The 20807-nt window shown below is 40.7% G+C and overlaps 1 protein-coding gene across 1 annotated transcript; it reads right to left on the minus strand.

Moving 5' to 3' along the window:
• Positions 1-4075: 4075 nt before the first annotated feature.
• On the minus strand, positions 4076-19840 carry otud5a (OTU deubiquitinase 5a). Its single transcript, XM_086035221.1, has 9 exons — positions 18908-19840; positions 12130-12223; positions 11023-11087; positions 10569-10725; positions 8809-8957; positions 8207-8392; positions 7471-7675; positions 6235-6306; positions 4076-5320 (listed from the first exon to the last, which is right to left on the minus strand). Exons 1-9 carry the CDS (start codon positions 19511-19513, stop codon positions 5184-5186), a joined length of 1671 nt encoding a protein of 556 aa, XP_085891347.1. The 5' UTR covers positions 19514-19840; the 3' UTR covers positions 4076-5183.
• Positions 19841-20807: the final 967 nt, after the last annotated feature.

Here is a 20807-nt window from a genome sequence, read left to right on the forward strand (position 1 = left end):
ACGAAAAATAGACTAAAGACTGACTGCAGACGAAAGACGGATTAAACGCATGGGCTTCCGACTATGCTTATTCTGTCTATTTTAAAATTTTTCTCGTCATTCATCAACCGTCAGCAAAATGGCCGTTTGCCATAGGCGGATAGACGGACCGGTCTGTCACATAGACGCATTTGCATTTTATCCAAAGGTCCTTGTTGATGTCGAAATCAAAACTTAATTTGCCATGATTACTTCCAGTGACAGAGCTTCTTCTTCTTCGTCGTCTTCAAAAAAATAAAATAAGAGAAGACGACAACGACAACGAAGAAGAAAAAAAAGAAGCCGTCGACAACAAGAAAAAGAGATGATTACATAGACGGGGAAAAAAAAAGAAAAAAATGGCTTCCGATTATGCTTAGTTGGACTATTTTTTTTTTTATCCCCTATAAAATGGGCGTCAGTCATAGGCGGATAGGTGGACCGGTCCGTCACAATGCCCAGCTCTGCTGAACTCAATACCCTAAGCATTACTGAGCTAGGAACAAGAACAATACATATCGATACAAAAAGCAAAAAATATTAGTGCCAAAGTCAAAGTTCAGTTTGAAATTAAGCTTTCAAGTCAGAAAAGTTTTTTCTAGTCAGGAAAGGGGAAACTAGTGAAACTTGCCTATTGAAGGATTTGTCCAATATTAGAATCAGGCTGGTAATTACTGACTAGATGGATGGCTTTACATTAGCCAATATGTTAGCCATATCAGACGGTGATTGCATTACACATTTATGGTCATCACACACAAACAGCTAAAAGTCCTTTCAGATATGCAGTCATATAACAATCAATCGCGAGGGAAGAAAGAAAACTATTTGTGACTTGTGTAACACACACACACACACACACCAACAGGCCTTCACATAAATGCACGTAGACAACTTTGTCTAGTGGAATGGAATGTGGCTTTGAGGGATATCTGGCAGGGGTAGGAGTCCTTGTGAGCAAGGATGTCTCCAGCCCAGACGACCTGTTCCTCGTCGCCCGTTGTAGTGTGTCGTCAATGACCGCTCCGCTTGTCTGACTGCGCTCCGCTTGATTCTACGGGGAATGTAAATCGTTGGTGCCTCTTCAGCCAGTTTGTCCGATTGGAACCGCTGATAAGTTACACGCTGCTTAAATAGAGTGCTGCTCTGTGCCAGCGCTTCTTCCTGCTTGGTGGCCCTCGGCGGAAAATTGCCATCCAATCAGTGTGCGGCTGTGTGCGGGAGCCCTCCCATCAGTGTAGTGATTGTTTTGGGTTTTTTTTCTGTCAAGATGGTCTTCCATAGCTAGGTGTACATTAATGAGAAATAAAAAAAAATTAAAAAAAATTTGACTTTGGCAAATGGCCCAAATGACACAAAGTGAAAATTTTCAAGGGGTCTGAATACTTTCCGTACCCACTGTCTGTGTCTGTATGGTTTTGTATGTGAAGACAGACATAAACACAATCAACTGAATACAAATAGTTGATCAAGTCTTCTCCCTGCTCTTTGTCTCAATCTCTCTGTATCATCAAACAGATGAAACGCAGATAACTAAATATTGTGTTTCACATCTAATAAGACATGAAATGATACATTGATCCAATTTACATTATTCTCGAAGGATGGACCTGTTGGTCACTTACCTGAACCTGGCTCGTCCGTTCGCTCGACCAGGGGGGGCAATCAATTTTGCACAGGGGCAGCATGCGAAACTGGAAAGCTTGTCGAGGGCCAAGCCAACATGCTAACTTTGTAAGTTTGTATTTAAAAAAAGCATATTGATTTATTTCAATAAATTGCTACACGCGTAGATATGGTATGTACTGTTATAATTTGGAAATATGAATTTTAAACAAAATTCAAAGTGGTCATTAATTAAAATAATTACAGCTTTGCATTTGATTAACTATAACATTTTGTGCACCAAGCGCCATCTCATTGTAACCATTCCTAGTTGGGAGTCACAAATATATAGATAAGTAGGAAGTATATTACTGACAGTGATGTATAATGACAAAGTGATGACTTATAATAAACCTATATGTAAAGTATATAAAACTGTAGATTTATGTGGAGCATTTCTCAAGTAAATCCTCTTGGCCCTTTTCCCTCCATTGTGCAGGAAATAAGAATTTTGCTAGCATTAGGACGACTGTTGTCATTTTTTCTAGTCTTTTTTTGGGAAAAAATGTTGCTAGAGGTGTCGGAAAAATTGCAAAATATAGCCTAAATGTTAATATGTCAACACTGCGGGCAAGTCGTAGCTCTTGCTTGGTACCTTATCTTGTACGAGCATCCACAGGTGTACGCAGAAAATAAAAGCACAACTTTGAGAACAAAAGCACCGCATATTTTACGTTTGACTTCATGGTCACTGTGAGGGCCGGTCAGAGACTGTGGGCGGGCCAGATGTGGCCCTCGGGCCGTACTTTGCTTAGCACCCACCTAGACTAAAGCAGCTCTTTAGGCTTTAATTTAAAAACATACACATTGCATAACCTTGTTTCTTTAACTCCAATCAAAAAGGACGGTGGCAGATCTACTATTTGAGCACCTGTAGCATTTCGTAGCTTGAAAAAAAAAAAATTCAGCTAACTCCTACCTAGCTACTTGAAACAGAAACGCTACCCCCCGCCCCCTAAATAAACAGCTCTTAATGATTTGTTAAAATATTATGTTTCAACTTGGTCCTGTGTGTGTTTTTTACAATTCTATAGCTTGTTATAAAGAACACATAGAGTAAACCCCTAAACATGGGCGAAACATGCCTATGATTACGAATACTATATTGCGGCTAACCACATTCGACACTACAAATGACCAACCCTCTATTAATGTCTAAATGACACTTTACAGTGAATAGGTCAGAAAGTGATTCCGAACACAGCCAGGGACTCTGACAAGAGAAGCAGAAGGCCCTGAACAAGTTGTGCCATTTAAGTGGCAGACCTGCTGTCATCTCATGCAGCTTTTCAAGAATTAGCAGCTCATTCTGTCTGAAACATTTTTCCTCTTTTTATTCCAAGAAAAAAAAAAAAAAGTTCTTTTCATCCCAAGCGTTAAAATAAAAACAAACTTATATTATTAATAATAACAATAATCAATCGTAAAGAGGATAAGTGTGACAATTCTGTTTGTCTCTCATTTGTCGCTTTGTCTCCATGGCGATATTGGTCATGATCAAACATGCAGCTAAGGATGTTGATGATGATGATGATGATGGAGGTAAGAAGAGGAAGACAGACATTTTAAAAATAGATTTCCAAGCTAACTCAAACACGCTGGTCGCCAACAGAAAGTCCTTTCAAGTTGTACAAGGGGTAGACTTCAGGCGTTGAGAGTGTTGCATGAGGCGCCGCTGTCTTTTATGTCAGATTAGCCTTGCTCACTTAATTGTGCTACATGTTCAATAACAATCTGTCTATACAAACCAGAGGGGAAACTTAATTTGCCAGTCAGCAGATAACATGCTAATGCTAATCCGTCAAATAGAATCGCTACAGTTCAGTCGCACAAAGCGATGACATTTTTATGTTGCAGTTAGGTGAGTTATGCTAGCTCACTGAAGTAGAACATAAATAGCTTGAGCGGTGAAAACATTTTTACCTGGTATAAATTTCCCTTTGTCCCAGCTAACTGCTATCAGATAACAAGGTGCTAGGAACTCTAATTTTCACAAACAGTAGATTAGCAAAGCCGCTAATTAGCAACTACCCTTTTAAATTATGACATGACCTTGCTAGCTTTTGTGTTTTGGCTATTGTGGACAAAATGAACTCGTAGTTGGGCCGACAACCAATAACAATGCTGAGAGGCGGTCGCCATGAGCTCTTCTCGAAATAAATATATATATATATATATATATATATATATATATATAGTCACAAAGTTTGTGTTATTTGGCATTCAGGCAAAATTCCAATATATATATATATATATATATATATATATATATATATATATATATATAAATATATATATATATAAATATATATATATATAAATATATATATATATATATATATATATATATATATATATATATATATATATATATATATATATATATATATATATATATATATATATATATATATATATATATATATATATATAGTCACAACGTTTGAGTTATTTGGCTTTCAGGCAAAATTACAATGCACTATAAGTTTTTCAGGTGAACTTTGACCTACTCTAAACTCTTGAAACGACTAATTCAACTGCTTAGTGTTTCAGCACTATTTGCTTCTCTTAAAAAGGACCTGAAGTGCAACATTCACATGTGTTTCCTTATTTTAAATTTCCAACTTCTACGCCTTTCTGTGACTCTTCCAGTGTCTCTGTTGCAAGCACTGTGACATTCTAAACTCAATGGCTGCATCCTATTTAAAGCCTTGCAATGGCGAGGTACTCAATTGCTACACTGAAAAAAGTTGGATCCAGATACATTTCTAAAGCAGACTTTGTACCTATTCAAACAATTTATCTGGATCCAGAGGATTTTATTTAGTGCAACCACTTGACAAAATAAAATTGAGTAAGATCAATTCAAGATCAATTATAATTCAAGCAGAAAATGTACTGGTCCATTTCTGCATCAAACATCTGTGAATTTTGCCCTTGAGCTCCTTATAAGAGAACAAGTTGTGCAAACTACTGAAACATTGAACAGCTGGACAAGTGCATTCAAAATTTCACAGTAGATCAAATGTGTGGGGCGGGGGGGGGGGGCGAGATTATAGTGCATCTTTCACCCAAAAGACCAGTATTCCTAACTTTTTGTGAGCAGTATAAATTGTGCAAACCAGAATAAATTAGAAAAAAATCAAAAATCAAAGTGATGTCATGTGACAACATTATTTCTTGTGGCCAAGAGCTGGCTTGTGGTCGTAGCGGGTCAGTGATCACATATGATAACGCGGAACATGCTAGCAGAAGAAGTGCGTGTTTTGTTCCCATGGATTAGATCTCTCCCGTGACTTGATGTGCGGTTAGCGTGTTCTCGACTGTCTCGTTGAGCCAGAATCCCCTCAAGTTCCCGCTCGGAGGAAAAGACAAGAGGGAGGGAAGGATGGATGACAGTTTGAGAGGAAAAAAATAACTGCATTTCTTTCTTCTGGCTTTGTCTTCAGTGGTTCACGGGGGGGGGGGAGGGGCGTTCATAGGTCGTGTATGTGCGTCCATCAGCTGCTGTCGGGCGACGCTTCTCGCTCTCGATGCTGAACGGCGCCGCTTTGATGTTTCATGCTGTCCAAATATTCCTGTTGGGACACTGCCAGGACTGACGCCAGGATCTCGTCGTCCTCCCAGTCGCTCAGACCTGAGGAAAAAAAACAACAACATACACAACATAAGCAATGCGTATGTATGTATGTATAGATAGATTGGTAAAATAGATTAGATTGATAAAATAGATTGATTCGATAGATCGATGGATTGATTAGATAGATAGATAAGATTGATTGATTAGATAGATAGATAGATAGATAGATAGATTGGGGGGGTGCCACTATACATAAAGGGCACTTAACTTATTCAATGTGTAATAAATCTATTTATTGATTATTTTTATTTTTAATTTTTTTTCCTTAATCTTTTATTTTCCTTTAAGTTTTTAAAGTGTTTCTTTACATTTTTTTTTTCTTAACTTTTTTCTGCTCTTCCTGTCTACATGCCTCTTTGTTCTTATCGCTGGTGCAAATGCAAATTTTCCAGAGGGAGTCATTCCAACGGGATCAATAAAGTCAAGTCTAAGTCTCTAAGATGCAGCGTTGTGTTTGTCATATATATTTTCTTTCTAACGCAAGGCAAGGGTAGCCAATCAATTGGTGTTCAGTAGCATGTTTTCAGTAACAGCTGCATTATTGCATTGTCTTGAACGTCTCAAAAATAAAGCTCTTGTGAAAAATAATACTAAATAACAATACAAAAAAAAATGTACAAAAATAAATATACTGGTTAAAAACAGCCCTTTGAATAATCCATGGTAAAGTTTACAAATAGTAAAAAGTTCATGAAATTGAAGGACAGAGAAGTTCATGTGATTTGTCCATAAATAACTTTTTTTTTTTTTTTTTGGAATCGGAATCGAGAATCGTTAAGAACTGGAATCAAATCAAAGAACCGGAATCGGAGCCGTCCAATAGGAGTGTAACGGTACACTAAATATATATCTTACGCACACACACATCAATCACCCAGCCCTACATAGTGCACACGGTTGATCTTTCTCACCAAATGCTGTAGGTGACATCTCCTGCATAATGGCTCTGTACTCTAAATGATGACGACTCTGATTACTGGGACCTGCAAACACATCATAAGAAACATTAAAAACACAAACGCAAAAAGTAGGACACATCTCATGGGAATTCCTGGAAATTGACGACATTAAACAAGAATGACGCAGGAATTCACCAAGTCGAAAGTTGGCACTTGACCCATTCTAATGCATACACTGCTCTTCTCACAAATAATGATCCCAAGGGTTGACATTAACGGTGGCCCGATGGCCACCACGTTACTGTTTCTGGCCACTTGAAGTTGCCTAATTTTACTTACCTTTATGTATTCTAACCATTTAATTTACAAACCTTTAATTATTTGCCTGAATTGTTAATTGTTAAGTCAAATACAGCTGTTAGTATTAATTACAACATGAATGAATTTATCAAATCATGTATCAAATTAGATCAATCATGTCATTCAAGAATATGCACATTGTGTTTTTCATTTGATTTGTGTAGTATTCTCAGTAATCAGTCTTGTATTTAAGGCGGAAGTCAACCCAAACATATATTTTTTTTCAAGAATATGTTCTGAACAGGCCCACTAGTTGAAACACGGCATTCTGATTCATTTAGTGTTTGTGGAATGTAAGTTAAGTAGCAAAATGCGCTCGTTTTTAGCCAGGGGGCGGCCATTTTGTCTTCTGTCGACTGAAAATGACATCACAACTGCTCACAACGACCAATCACGGCTCAGATTCAGAAATAAGGTCAGCCGCATTTGGTCGTCGTGAGCAGTTGCGACCAATCACCTGTTACTTGAAGCACTGTTGTAATGAATTTTATTCTTTGCAATTGCTTTGAAAATAACTTGGACAACCACATATTTTGATTTGCCTTGACTTTTTACGGCCACTAAATATTTGTCTTGTGTGTTCTATCGGGTGTCAATATATGAGGTAATGCAAATGCCCCTACACATTTCATAAATAAATGTGATGAAATCAACACTGTTGTGAAATGTGCTGTACAAATAAAATTGTATTGTAAAAGTGGTCTCCAAAAAGGCAATTTTTTCAATTGAAATTTCTATAGACGGTATCACACAAATGTTTTCTTGAAAACGGCAAATAACATAAATTTCCAGAACCCATCATATGATTTGAATTTACCAGACTATCCAGAAATGTACTATACATTTTTTTTTAACCCTTTTGCGACCCAAATCACTCGTGAGTGTTACCTGGCGCACAAGGTGAGGGCGGTTTGTTGAGGATGTGGGCGGCACCAGCAGGGGAAGGCGGCTTGATGACAGTCGACGGGGCGCTGGTGAGGTCCGAGTGGGAGGGGTCGGAGTCTCGTTGCCGCGGCGACCGAGCGGCCCAGTCCTCCAGGCCACTGGAGGCCGCCGCCGTGGCTGAGCTGCAGGTGGCACTGGCTTTCCTGGGCTGGAGGGGTGAAGATTACAAGCAGTAGGCAGGAATTATTTGAATGAAAAAAGATGGCAGAAATGGAAGACCTATTTTAAAAAGCCAGGCTATTTATGAATATCTCATGTACTTTATTTTGTCTTGCACGACGCAAATGTGCTTGATTTTATGAATTATCAACATTTTGACTGCCGGGGGCGGCCATTTTGTCTTCTGTTGACTGAAAATGACATCACAACTGCTCACAATGACCAATCACGGCTCGGATTCAGAAAACAGGTCAGCCGTGATTGGTCGTTGTGAGTAAATGTGATGTCATTTTCAGTCGACAGAAGACAAAATGGCCGCCCCCAGAGATGGCTAAAAACGAGTAGATTAACACTTATTCCACAAACGTAATATTTATCAGAATGCCGTGTTTCAATTAGAGGTCCAGCTGGGAACATATTCTTGAAAAAAATATGTTTGGGTTGACTTCTGCTTTAAAACTTTCTATCAATCAAAAGAAAAGGAAAGGAAAGCAAAGTAGTAGACAAGGCAGGCGCTGACCTGTCGGGCCTGCTTCTCCTGGTCCCGAAGCCACTGCAGGTACGACTCCCTGGCCACCTGCTCCTCGATGGCCTCGCATGTGGCCTCCCAGTCGCTCGCTCGCTTCTTGTCCTCCAACATTTGCTGTTCAATCCACGACTCCTCAGACGTCTTGATGGCCGACTTCATCAGAGATTGATCCGCATACTAGGGATGTGATTTAAAGGGGACATAATCAATCCTCTTATTCATGTTAAGGGTATTAAAATTCAAGAAAATAATGGGACAGAAAAATCAAAGGATTTTTTTTTTTTTTTACAATAAATAAAATGTGCGATTAACGACGAGTTAACTACGAAAAAATGTGATGATCACGATTAAATATTTTAATCGAGTGACAGCACTAATATATATATTGTTATTATTATTAATCTATCTCCGAATGTGGTCCCCCAGATGTGTGTTTTCAAAATTACATGCGGCCCACTCCTTAGCTGTGCTAAACTGCAGAGTAATTTGTCAATTTGAGGTGTGGCATGTTTGTTCAAATGCACCTATTAGAGCAGTACACCCTGTGTGCGTGAGCAAATCAAAAAATGGCGTGCGAGCATGCAGGTTCGTACCCCTGGCTTGAAGGCGGGCAGGCCGAGGCCCACACCGATGGTGGCCTTGTTGGGGTTGACCACAGAGTTGTAGTGGATGTTACGGTGGTAGCTCACTCGGATGGGCTCGTCGTTATTCTGGTGGATGCCGTGGAAGGTGTTGATTGGCTCTGTGTCAGGAAGAGGCGGGGCTTAGCCTGGAGGCGGCTGACTGGCAGTTGCAATGAGCATAACAAAACAAACTAGGACTGCAGATATTGAATATTGTTAGATTATAGGATTATACCGATTATACCATCAATTAATCGAATAAAAATTGATTTAGCATTATTAAACGCTAGCGGTGTAACAGTACACGTGGGTGTATTAATACGTTTCGGTATGGAATGTTCGGTTTGGTCCACTTGCGTTCGGTTCGCTCCACTTATTAGCGCGAGTTTACGCACGGGCGTTATTTACTGTTGCATGCCAGAGAGAAGGGCGGCGGCACTAAAGAGGAGCCAGGACGCCAGAAGCCTGGATGGATAAATGACATTATAATGGCATACGCAAACAAGCCAGAGCTCGAAGGTCCCCCGTACACTGCGGTCTCCTGTTTGGGAACATTCTGGCTTTCCTGTTAAAATCGCCTATGGAGAAAGGTACGTGTATAAGTCCCAAAGTTGTGTGCCGACATTGCTACATGAGATTGGCAGCAATGTCGCAACATGTCTGACATAATAACGAAGATCCGACTTTGAATGTTTCCAATTGGAGGAAGCAAGCAGTATTTTTAGCCAAAAACAAAGTACAGCTCGGCTCTGTGCTACGTTCTCCGCTGCTTCTCTCGCTAGCCGTACGATGCAGTCATGAACCTCGGAATCATCACAACTCAGCAACACACAAATCCGACCACAACACAGATAACTCAATCCGTTACAATATGCTGTTTAACATTCAAAGATTTCGATGCCTAAAAAGTGTAAATAAGTTCATAAAGACTTTAAAGTTACTGTATTTCATTATAAAAATAATTTTAATACAATTAGCAATAAGTGTAACTGTTATTGCATGTATTTTCTTTCATCACAAAAAGTGTATAAGTACTATAATGACAACTTGTCTTTAACTTGAATACTTAGATGTGTCATAGGCTGTTGCTGCTGAATGTTTAAAGATTTCAGTGTCTTAATTATTTACATTAAGAGATCTTTATTGTTAGTGTATTTTTTATTCTGGTGTAATTTCTTAGAATGTCACCCGAATGGTTCGCTTTTATTTTTTTTCTCTAAAAAAAAATGTACCATTAATTTGTCATCTTTTCGAAACAAACATATATATTTTTTCAAAAATCTGTTTTTTTGTACCGAAAATATACCGAACCGAAGTTTTCAAGAAACCGAACCGACATGTGACTAAACACAATAACGTGCATATGAAGTGCAGGTACTATATTGGTTGATTTGGTTAAAAGCCTCACGTTCTACAGCAGTATCTGTGTTTCTGAAGTGCGTATGCCTTTAAAAGGCGGCCCTGGCCTGGTGCGTGACGTGGGCATCAGCTGTGACATTGTGTTGGTGATTGAAGACGTACTGTTGTGGTACAAATTGCATTTCATCATCATGCTCACTTATTTCTACACAGAGTGGTGTGCGACTGCGGCGACATTTGTCTATGTGGAAAATTATCACTGTGAAGGTTTAGGGCAGAGATTTTGCTTCAAACTTTTTTTTTTTTTTTTTTTCAATCGAGTTATTTGATTAATCATTGCAGCCCTAAAACTAACAACGAGCAAAGGACACCTGTGCCGTACTGGTACACCTCCACTGGCCTGTTGTACATTTCTGCCATGGCCTGCATCTCAATGTGGTTGCCATGGCAGTTGTTTTTCCTCTTCCGGTTGATGTACGTGGTGAAATCCTCCGTCACGTAGTTGGAAAAATAGTCGGCGTTTTTCATCTGCGAGGAAAAAATTCAGACAAAAAAAAAAAACAAAACTCATATATTATTACTATTGATAGTCCGACTCAAATTGTTTTTTTTCATTCTGGTGTCATTCTGTTTTTTACCACTCACAGATCAATCAATGAAGATGAGAATGCACACATTTTTGTTGTTTTTTTTACTTTAAAAAATGCACGTGAAAACTATTTTTATGAACGTGTTAAAGGACTACATATAAAATACAGTATATTATAATACTTACGACCAGAAATTTCAGTTTTTTCTTTTTTCATAAATTTGCATGCCACTCACCAGGTAGTCCATGCAGTGTTTCCTTACCACCTCGTGCATGTCCTGATCGCCATATACCTGGTCAGCTGACAAACATACACACGCACACACACACGCGCACACACACACACACACACACATTTAGTGTTGCCAACTCATTTTTTGTTTTACTTTAAGGAGTTGAAGCTATTACCCACTTAGACATGTGCCTGTTTTGATTAGAATGAAAAAATATATATTAAAGGTAAATAAATAAAATGTTTTTTTTTTGTTGTTTTTTAACGTTTTTCTAATTTTGTATACTCATTTTACCACACTGACCATGCTAGGTCGAGCCGAGGTGGGGCATGGGTGGGGGTAAGTGGCGGGTTGTTGTTTTCATTTGCATTTGTTTTCATATGCAGCAGATTAAAGCATTTTGAGTCACTTCTCAAAAGTTGCCAAAAGTCTCCAAACTCATTTTTATTAAGTGTTCCTTGGCTAGAGGAACCGAGCTTTGCCGCAAACAGCGACTTCCTAAAGATGCCGCAAAACATTACCTTTGTTGAAATCAATTTCACTTCAAAATAATTTTTGGGCAGTGTTTCAGAGAATAGTGAAGGATATGTTCCAAAGGACAAAGTTAAAATCTGTGAATATGCAAATCTGTGAGTCACAAATATGCAGGGGAACACTGTAGCTACATTTTTCCCAGCGTGCTTTTTGGGACTTGTATTCGGTGATCAAGCTTTGAATTATTATAACGATGATACTTTCTCATTAAACTGTAAACGCTGCATATTCAGAATGCTATTCTGTGTGAATTAAATGTTGGGAAGGGAAGGGGAAATACATGCCAAGCATGTATTATTGGTGTTAAAATGTGCTCCCGTTTCAGTTAAACTCTTTTGTACATCATATACAGCTATGGAAAAAAAAAATTGTTTGTTTTAATGTCTGGTGGCACTAAATGTACATCAAGTGACTAACTGACATACAAGAAAACATGGTATGCTTAAAAGCGCCGTTTTTGGCAGTACAATGTCATAGCTATTGATATAAGAACTTGCAAAGTGATTTTGTCAGTGTTTTGGCTTTCCAAACACCACAGTGACACCTGGTGGCCATCGGAGGAAGCATTCGACTCACCGACGGCGCGGAAGAGACACGCTCCATCCTCCTTCATCTTCTTGATGACGAAACCTTTCTTGTCCTGCAGAGTTTTTTCAAACCAGTGCTCTTGCTGCACACACGAGCACACACAGGGACGCACGCGCGCACACACACACACACACACACACACACACACACACACACACACATACACAGTCGGAATTAATCATTGTTATTACAGCAGTAAGGAGTGAAAACACTGAACAAGAAAGTCCTCAGTTTACAAGCGAGTTCTGTTCCCACGGCGACTCTGGTCCAATAATCTTAAAACAAGGCCTGAATGATTGTTGCAAGCTCTCTCAAACGCTTTTCTCATGTGGAAGAGTTGCACAGGTGAAACAAGGCACATACCTCGGATAAAATGTTTTTGATGTAAAACAGTGCATACGGCGCCAAAGACCAAAGATGCCTTTAACCCATTAAGGCCGGGAGCACATAACCGCATTTCTACCACTAGAGCCAGGAGTGCTGTTGCGTCTTTGTATATATATGTATATATATATCAACGTCTTTGTAACAGAATAGAGGATGGTAATCACTAATCGATTTTTTTTGTTGCTTTTGTTCCATCTATTAGCTATACCGCTTATCCTCACAAGGGTCGCGAGGAGTGCTGGAGCCTATCCCAGCTGTCTTCGGGCATTAGGCGGGGGACACCCCGAATTGGTTGCCAGCCAATCGCAAGGCACACAGAGACAAACATCCGCACTCACAATCACACCTAGGGTCAATTTAGAGTGTCCAATTAACCTACCAAGCATGTTTTTGAAATGTGGGAGGAAACCGGAGCACCCGGAGAAAACCCTCGCAGGCACGGGGAGAACATGCAAACTCCACACAGGGAGGCCGGGGCCGGAATCGAACCCACGACCTCTGAACTGCACGAACCACGACCCCGTCACCACGTCCACGCAATCACCCAATCCCAGTAGCCACACTTGCATCCTCGTGCTCCTCACTTCCGCGTTCCCGCCGAGGGTACGAGTATGTATGGCAATGTTGTTCAACATGCGGCCCGGGGGCCAGATCAGGCCTGCCAAAAGTATGTTGGTCTGGCCCACGTAATTATATGCACATGATGTCAGAAAGAGCAGATGCAAATCATGCACTTAATTTCATTTTGAAATGTTGACTTTACAAATGTTTTTTTAAAGTACGACTTTTCCCGGTAGTAGTTGAATAAAACTTGAAATGTGAAAATGTGGTTGTTGCGTGTTGTGTCGTAGCACGGGGGAGACACTGTGGCGCTCCGGCCCCCGGCCCCTTGGGTTTTTGATAATGCGCTCCCCTGAATAATTTAGTTGAATAGCCCTGGTGTTGGGTGTCCCAATTCTGCGAAGTGCTCTGTCGCCCCGCCCCCTTTGCGCCCTTGTTCCGCACTTTGGCTGAGCCCGCATCCATGGCCCCTAAGCCGAAGCATATTACCCACAATTCATTGCGGATTTGACCAAAATAGCGGGAAACTGACGACATTCAGTAGAATTCCTGTACCTATGCCGAAAATATGTCTCAAGTGGAAATATCCAATTATTACAGTTTATCATATGTATATGTGTAATTTCAAGCGATGTTTTAAAGTCACCGCGTACCCATTACTTATGATTTAGCGCCTCCGTAGTGGCGAACGCTGCAACTGCAGTTAAAATACGTTGCAGAGAGACATCAATCACTCAATCAACACAGCGAGAGCTTTACTGTGTTAAGTGACTTCAATCGCTCTGTCTGGGGGTGGGCACAAAATTAGCTGCAGGCGGCCGCCTTGCAATTTTGAACGCAGGAAAAACCCTGCAAGATAATTCTGCCACACAGCTGTGGCGTAAACATGAGTATATAATAGAGTGTACATCAATAAGGCACAAACTAAAGTGCAGATTACAACAATAATGCAAATCTTGTCCTTACTTCCTACATATCACTTCATTTCATGAAACGTGATATCCATGTTTGGACTGCACTTCTTAATCAATCACAGCAAAGGCGCTCCAACTCTGTCAGACTGCACACAGACGGTGGTTAAATCCTTCCTCTATTAATTAAATTTATTATTATTATTATTTATTATTTTTCATTTTTTTTAAATCGAGTGGTAATTACCATGCTGTATTTATTCTTACAAAGATGTTGAAATCGTCACTGTCTACGAACATACAATTCTGGATATCCTCCGACAACTCACGACACCATCCCATGTATATTCTGATGCATTTCATCGGCTTAGAGACCGAGAATTAGATTTTAAAAAAAGAAAATGACGTATACGCTCTCCCGGCTTTAAAGGGAGAAACACGCAACAGCACTCCCGGCTTTAGTGGTAGAAACGCGGTTATGCGCTGGTCGTTACCTGAGCCCTGAGTAGTTGTGAAAATGGCCGCCCCCGGAGATGGCTAAAAGCAAGAGGGTTAACTCTTAGCCTTGTTTCAACTAGTGGGCTTGCATAGAACATATTCATGAAAAAAATATGTTTGGCTTGACTTCCCCTTTAACTAGCGGTGTTTGATAGGACGGCTTTCCATTCATCTCACCCCCATTCACTGAGGCGCTCACAACCCACTCCGCATTTTGGCATCCGAGACTGCGCGCTTATCTATTTTCAGTGGTATAAGTGGAATTACATACACTGTTGGTGGTACCGTTATAAAACACAGTATGTATATGGCCGGTTTGGTCTCCAACTATCTTTATAATATTTTTGTGAACTAAAACAAATATGAAGTTGTTTAGCAGTGAAATATTATTTCACTACTTTTTACTGATATTTTAAAAGGATAAAGATCCATTTTAGTACCGATGTCATTTTTACATGCAAACCTATTATATAAGCGACAGTGTCAAGTGTCCCTTTAAAGCAGCACCGGGCAAGAAATCGACCTTAATAAAAAAAATTTCACAACTCTTTTGATGAAACATTGACTTACAAGTACAGTAGTTGAATGGGACTTCATGACCTGAGGGGGTCTGTATCGTTTTTACTGGCACAAAGCAACTTTGAGGAGGATGGGACCAACCCTGGCACACATAAAAATACAAATGTCCTGAATTTCTGTACGGCATATTCACTTCCTCCTTTCGCGGTAAGGACGGCCCAGGATTTCACGAAACTACGCGCAGCCACGCATGGGAAATGTGGTTGATTTATGTCAAAACACTACCGCTTTTGTCCACATGGTGCCGCCATAATCAACAAAAACCATCATGACACAGTGTTGCTTTAAGTTTTTTGCCATGATATCTAGTTCTTATTTTTTGGCTTCATTTTAAGTTATATCAAATAAGTGACCTGACAAAATTCTTACAATTATATATTTTGCAACTAGGGGTGTTCTGATACAACTTTTTTCACCTCCGATACAATACCGATATTGCGGTGTGGACTACTATCCAATATTGTCCATTACAATATGAGCAGGAATGATGCATGCTTAATTTATTTTTAGTATGAATGGTTAGAAGAAACTTAATCTAGTTATACTATTAGAACAAATAACAAGAGCCTGCAACTGTATGTATGAGAAAATATTCCAAATGTTTGGGGTCCATGAATTCGACCTCAAACATGAGAATGTACTGCAAGTGAATAAAATTAATGAAAACTAAATCAAAGCAGGGCTCTAGACTGTTTTTGTACTGGTTGTAAACTGGCGCTCAACAACTTTTTTACATGGTTGCAAAAGCGCTAAAGTTAGAAACGTGTATGACTGAATCACATTTACAGAGCGGCTAACTTACAGAAATTCATTTCCTAAACAATTTCTGTTCATTTTCCGATTTAAAAAATTCTGTCAGGAACATTACAGCAGGACTGCCCATGGGAGTGTTTTACTGTTTTTGATACTATTAATGCTTAAAAGAATAAATCACTCACAGATTTTTTTTGACTTAAACTGTGACCTTTCAACAATGCACGCTGCACATATTTGCGCACACATTTATTTTTAAATAAATGCAGGACCCTATGTCAGTATAACGGTCATTTTCATGTGACGACATTCCCAAGCACCAAAATAAATTATCTAAAATGTCACTCACCATGGCTGCACTTCCAACGAGCCATGGCCGTTATTCCAACAAGTATTAATGACTATTATGACAGGAACGACACAGTCCTTGCTGTCATTTTCTGATGCACTTAACCTCACCAAGATCCGAGCATGCCATAAAGTTGTCGTTTGTTGTAGTTTAAGCAATAAAGGACAACATAAGCCGGCAATAAAAAGTTCACTTTGTGCTGCAGTTAGCCTCAAGTACAGTTCGATTGAAGCGTGGGAGAATCTGAGCAGGTAGCGGCGGATGCTAATTGCGTAGCTAGCTTAGCTCCGCAGTCCCGCTTTTGTTTACATGACCTCCGCGGCTTAAAGAGTCTGCCAGATGTGGCAGCAATTCCTCGGAGATCCCGCTATCTTCTCCGGGATGTTGAAAGTGCTCGTCAACTTGTCAGTATGTAGTGTAATACAATGTCGATTAAGTCCACACGATTATAATATCCAGCGGCAGGTATAAGTACAGTGAAAAAGGAAAAGGCACCACCGAGGGAGCCTCGGCTACTGCTCTCATTCAAGTGAATACGCCAGCAGTGCATGCGCTCGTGTTTTTTTTCCTTTTTTTTTTTTTTTTTTTCCAACCGTAAGCTTCAATCCTTATTAAAAAATATGTTTTTTTTTTAGAGTCCAGGACACTTCGGCTCTCGACTTCGGCTAGTTGTAACGTACAACCTATAATTCTTTTCAATCGCCACATCGTGAAATTTGGGCGCCTGGACGGAGTGAACCCCAAAATCCAGCGTACCATAGAGCCCCGTAAAGGACTACCACACCACCGACACCTCCTTTAGCTCATTCACAGGAGTGGTTGTTTTGATCACATGGGCTCAGCGTGTTAAATTCAGACACTGATGGATACAAGACCCAGAGCATATATGGAATGGACTGCTTGTCTATGAGTGCTAATATCGGGGATTTGGGGATGTAGACCGATAAAATCCAATACTGTTTTTTGGGATGGTATCGGACCGATATCCGATACAGTTATCAGATCGGGACGCCCCTCTATGCAACTATATCTTAAGTCACTGTCAATCTTTATATCATACAAAACTACTAGGGATGGGACGAGATCTCGTCCTACAGGATTAGAACGCCACAAGATTTCTCGTCCCTGCACAGCACGAGATCTATTTTCATTTGACGGTGTTTTGGAGTCCGGGTGAATATAGCAGATGCCCTAAAAGGAGCTGTCACCGAATGGGAACTTCCGAGGCCAAATCACGGAGTCGCTGTTGTGACCGACAACGCTCGCAACATGGATGTGGCGATACGTGAGGCTGGCTTTGAGCCACACGTTGAGTGCTTATCGTGCAGGCAATGAACGCAACGCTAGTGCAGCTGGTCCGAAGTTGGCCGCGTATCATGTTTGTTTAGACGTGTCAAGCGTATAGTTTCTTTTTTCCACCGATGCTCAACAGCAGCAGCACTTTTGACGTCTAAATAAAGACAGCTCGAGCTGCCCGCGCACAAACTAATTATGGACGTAATCACGCGCTAGAACAACTCTTTGGACATGATGGCTCGCGATCTAGAAGAGCGGGGTGCCGTTTCTGCAGCTCTGAGGAGCCCAAAACTACGACGAGTTGCAGAAATCTTGGCACAGACGCAGTGACATTCCTCTTGTCGACTGAGAAACAAGTTGAACTCTACAATACAATACAATTTTATTTATATAGCGCATTTCATAATAGCTAGAGCTGTAACAAAGCACTTTAAAAACAATACAATAAATTAAAAAAACAATAAGAGGCAGTGATACATCTATTAATAAATATATCGATAAATATTAACAAATATATAAAATATAAATAAATAAATCCAATACATTAACATAAAACACTATATACAATTGAGTTACTATGAGCACAGTTGGATTTTGTCAAAGTATTCGGTGTGAGGAAAGATCTCGGCTTTAGCTGTTATTTGCAGCAATATTTGAGAGCATGTAACGAAAGTGACTCCTGTTTGCATTTGCACTTTAGAGCTAGATGATTAATTTTCTTGCAGTCTGTTCGATAAAAAACATTTTGAAAACTGGAAAAATTACATTAGGTATTTTTTTGTATTCGAAATTTAGCAAAAATCTCGTCTCGTCCTCGTGGACTCAATCTCGTGAGACATCTCGTCTTGTGGGATTTTTGTCTCGTCCCATCCCTAAAAACTACGGTTTGCCAATTGAGATGACTATACATCAGCAAATTTGTTCATGCTTCAACCGAATCTGTGCTGCTGCGACCAACTTCAGCAGTCTACCAGTGCAAAAGTTAGTGTAGAGCCCTGGCCAAACACACGTTTTTGTTCAATTGTTTTTACTTCAAGTCAGTGGTAGTCAATGACTTCAAGCCACTCAAAGTACCTGCCACTTTTTGTTTACAAATACCACGGAAATGTTCTTTATTTGTAAATTATGAATTGGAGTCGAAAATACAGATATCTGTTTTCAAGTGTAGTGGGTGAAAGTGATAACAAAAGAAAATAATCAAGTAATGTGCAGTTACCTAAAAAATATACTTCAACACAGTAACGTGGTATTTGCACTTCGTTAGTTGCTATCACAAGCGTCTTAATACTGGCAAGCCCAACCGTGTTGCCATGACAAGGACGTGATTGACGTAACCCTAAAACAAGTGTCATTCATTCACTCCCACGTCCCGCAGCGTCCATTTTAGACGCGACCCAGAACCCCTACACGGGATTGAATTTCCAGATATTACCTGCTCGGCGGTGGCCGGGTCAACGGCCTGCAGGCGGGCGGCGTTCTCGTACTCGTCCTCGCTGTTGTTACCGCCGGCTCCCTCGTCCGGTTCTTGGCTGGAGCCCACGCCGCCGGGACCGCTCACGCCGGCCTGCCCCCCTCCGGCCAGTGCCGCCGAGCCGGAGCAGGTGCCCGCTTGCCGCCGCCTCTTACTGAGTCCGGGCCCGGAGCAACAGCCGCCGATACTCCCGCCGCAGCCAACCACGCCGGCCTGTACCACCAGGTCCCCGCGGGAGGTCGCCACCAGGGCGCCGCCGCCGACTCCACCGCCGCCGTCCCGGCCGTCGCATGGCCCCGCGGAGGCCACGGAGCCGCCAGGCGGAGGAGAGGCCTGCTGCGGCCGGGAGCTCGCCTCGATGCTTCGCCGCTCGTCTCTGGCGGAGGGCGGCGCGGGCTGGTACGTCCACGGCGGGGGAGAAGCCCGCGGCCGGGCTCCGGTCCTCCCCGCGTGAGGGTGCGGGTGCGGGTGCTGGTGAGGATCCGCGACGCTCCGCCGGTCGCTGTCATCAGCGTGATCCGCGACCCCGACCCCGGAGCTAGGTTTCTTTTTGGGCAGGATCGTCATGGTGGGGAGGAGGAGCGGGAGGAGGAGGGGTTGGATAGGGTGGAGGGGTAGAGGGCGACGAGTCAGTCCGCCTTTTTGGATCAAAAGATTGGCTGTGTTCGGCGTCGAGCTGGATGGCTAGCCGCAAATCATCGAGCGAATGTTCCCCGTCGACAACACGACGATTCCCATCGACGTTTGGACGGAACACAACATACAAACAAACGAGAAAAAAACAGAAATACGTCTCCGTCTTCCCGGGCGAGAGCTCGTGCACAAAACATCAACACAGTCTGACGGGCCTGGTTGCGTCACTTCCGGGTTAGACCGCGTGCTTACGTCACCGTGTCGACGTTGCTGCCGGGAATACAAAAAAGATTGTAAAAAATAATTGACTGATACAGCTAAACATGGATATGCTGCTAACCACCATGCTGACTAGTATTTAGTGCTGATGGCATCATCACACCCTGGAGAAAAACATCTGAAGGTATTGCTGTACTGTATTTCCATTTGTTAGTATTCTTCAAAACGCGACCCTTGTGAGGATATGCGGTATAGATAATGGATATATATATATATATATATATATATATATATATATATATATATATATATATATATAAATAAAAGGGCTTTACGATATTGGAAAAACATGATGAATGTGGATATTGACTAATTGTTGTCATTTTTAACTGCACCTGCAGAAATTAAATTTTTATTATCTAATGAAATAAATATTGTTATTTCCCATGCGGCAAAATAAGCAAGCTCAATGTGTTCTTAGATAATCAAATATCAATTGTAATGCCCCTTGGTACTGTTCACCTTTTGGATGGTGATGCGGATTTAAGGTTGCATCTGATTGGTCAAAGTCAGATAAAGTATACAATTCCCTATGATGATGATTTTTATTATGCAGACCTTATATATCTACTATATCGAGTTAGATAGATGGATGAATGGATAGATAGATAGATAGATAGATAGATAGATAGATAGATAGATAGATAGATAGATAGTCAAAGTAAATATTTTGCTTTGTCAATTTATTTGTTTGTGATTAGATTTTAAGTTTAATTAATCAGGCCTGACTTGAACGGAGATAAATTCTTAATGTGAAGGTGTGTGGACTGATGGCATAATAGTTTGTTTTATTTTCTAGCTATTACGGTGTAAATGTTTGTGCTGTAATTTGAAAGGATTAAAGAGAAAACTTCAGACTACTAGCAAATCTTTCATTATTTCAACTATTGATGATTTTTTTTCCTTTTAAGTTTAAGTTGATTTATTTTGGAATGATCTGTTTTATATC

Source organism: Filicampus tigris, chromosome 1 (genome assembly GCF_054856515.1).
Source record: "Filicampus tigris isolate MCC_2025a chromosome 1, RoL_Ftig_1.0, whole genome shotgun sequence".
Classification (NCBI taxonomy): domain Eukaryota; kingdom Metazoa; phylum Chordata; class Actinopteri; order Syngnathiformes; family Syngnathidae; genus Filicampus; species Filicampus tigris.

Bases quoted from the DNA above. Each gene is read 5' to 3' on its own strand.
- otud5a (XM_086035221.1), bottom strand. From the start codon at position 19,513: ATGACGATCCTGCCCAAAAAGAAACCTAGCTCCGGGGTCGGGGTCGCG. The intron at 8,958-10,568 runs GTGTCCTTTGCT...TTCCTGACACAG, and splicing joins GGTGTACCAGTACGGCACAG to AGCCAATCAACACCTTCCAC. The intron at 7,676-8,206 runs GTCAGCGCCTGC...TCACCCCTCCAG, and splicing joins AGGAGAAGCAGGCCCGACAG to CCCAGGAAAGCCAGTGCCAC.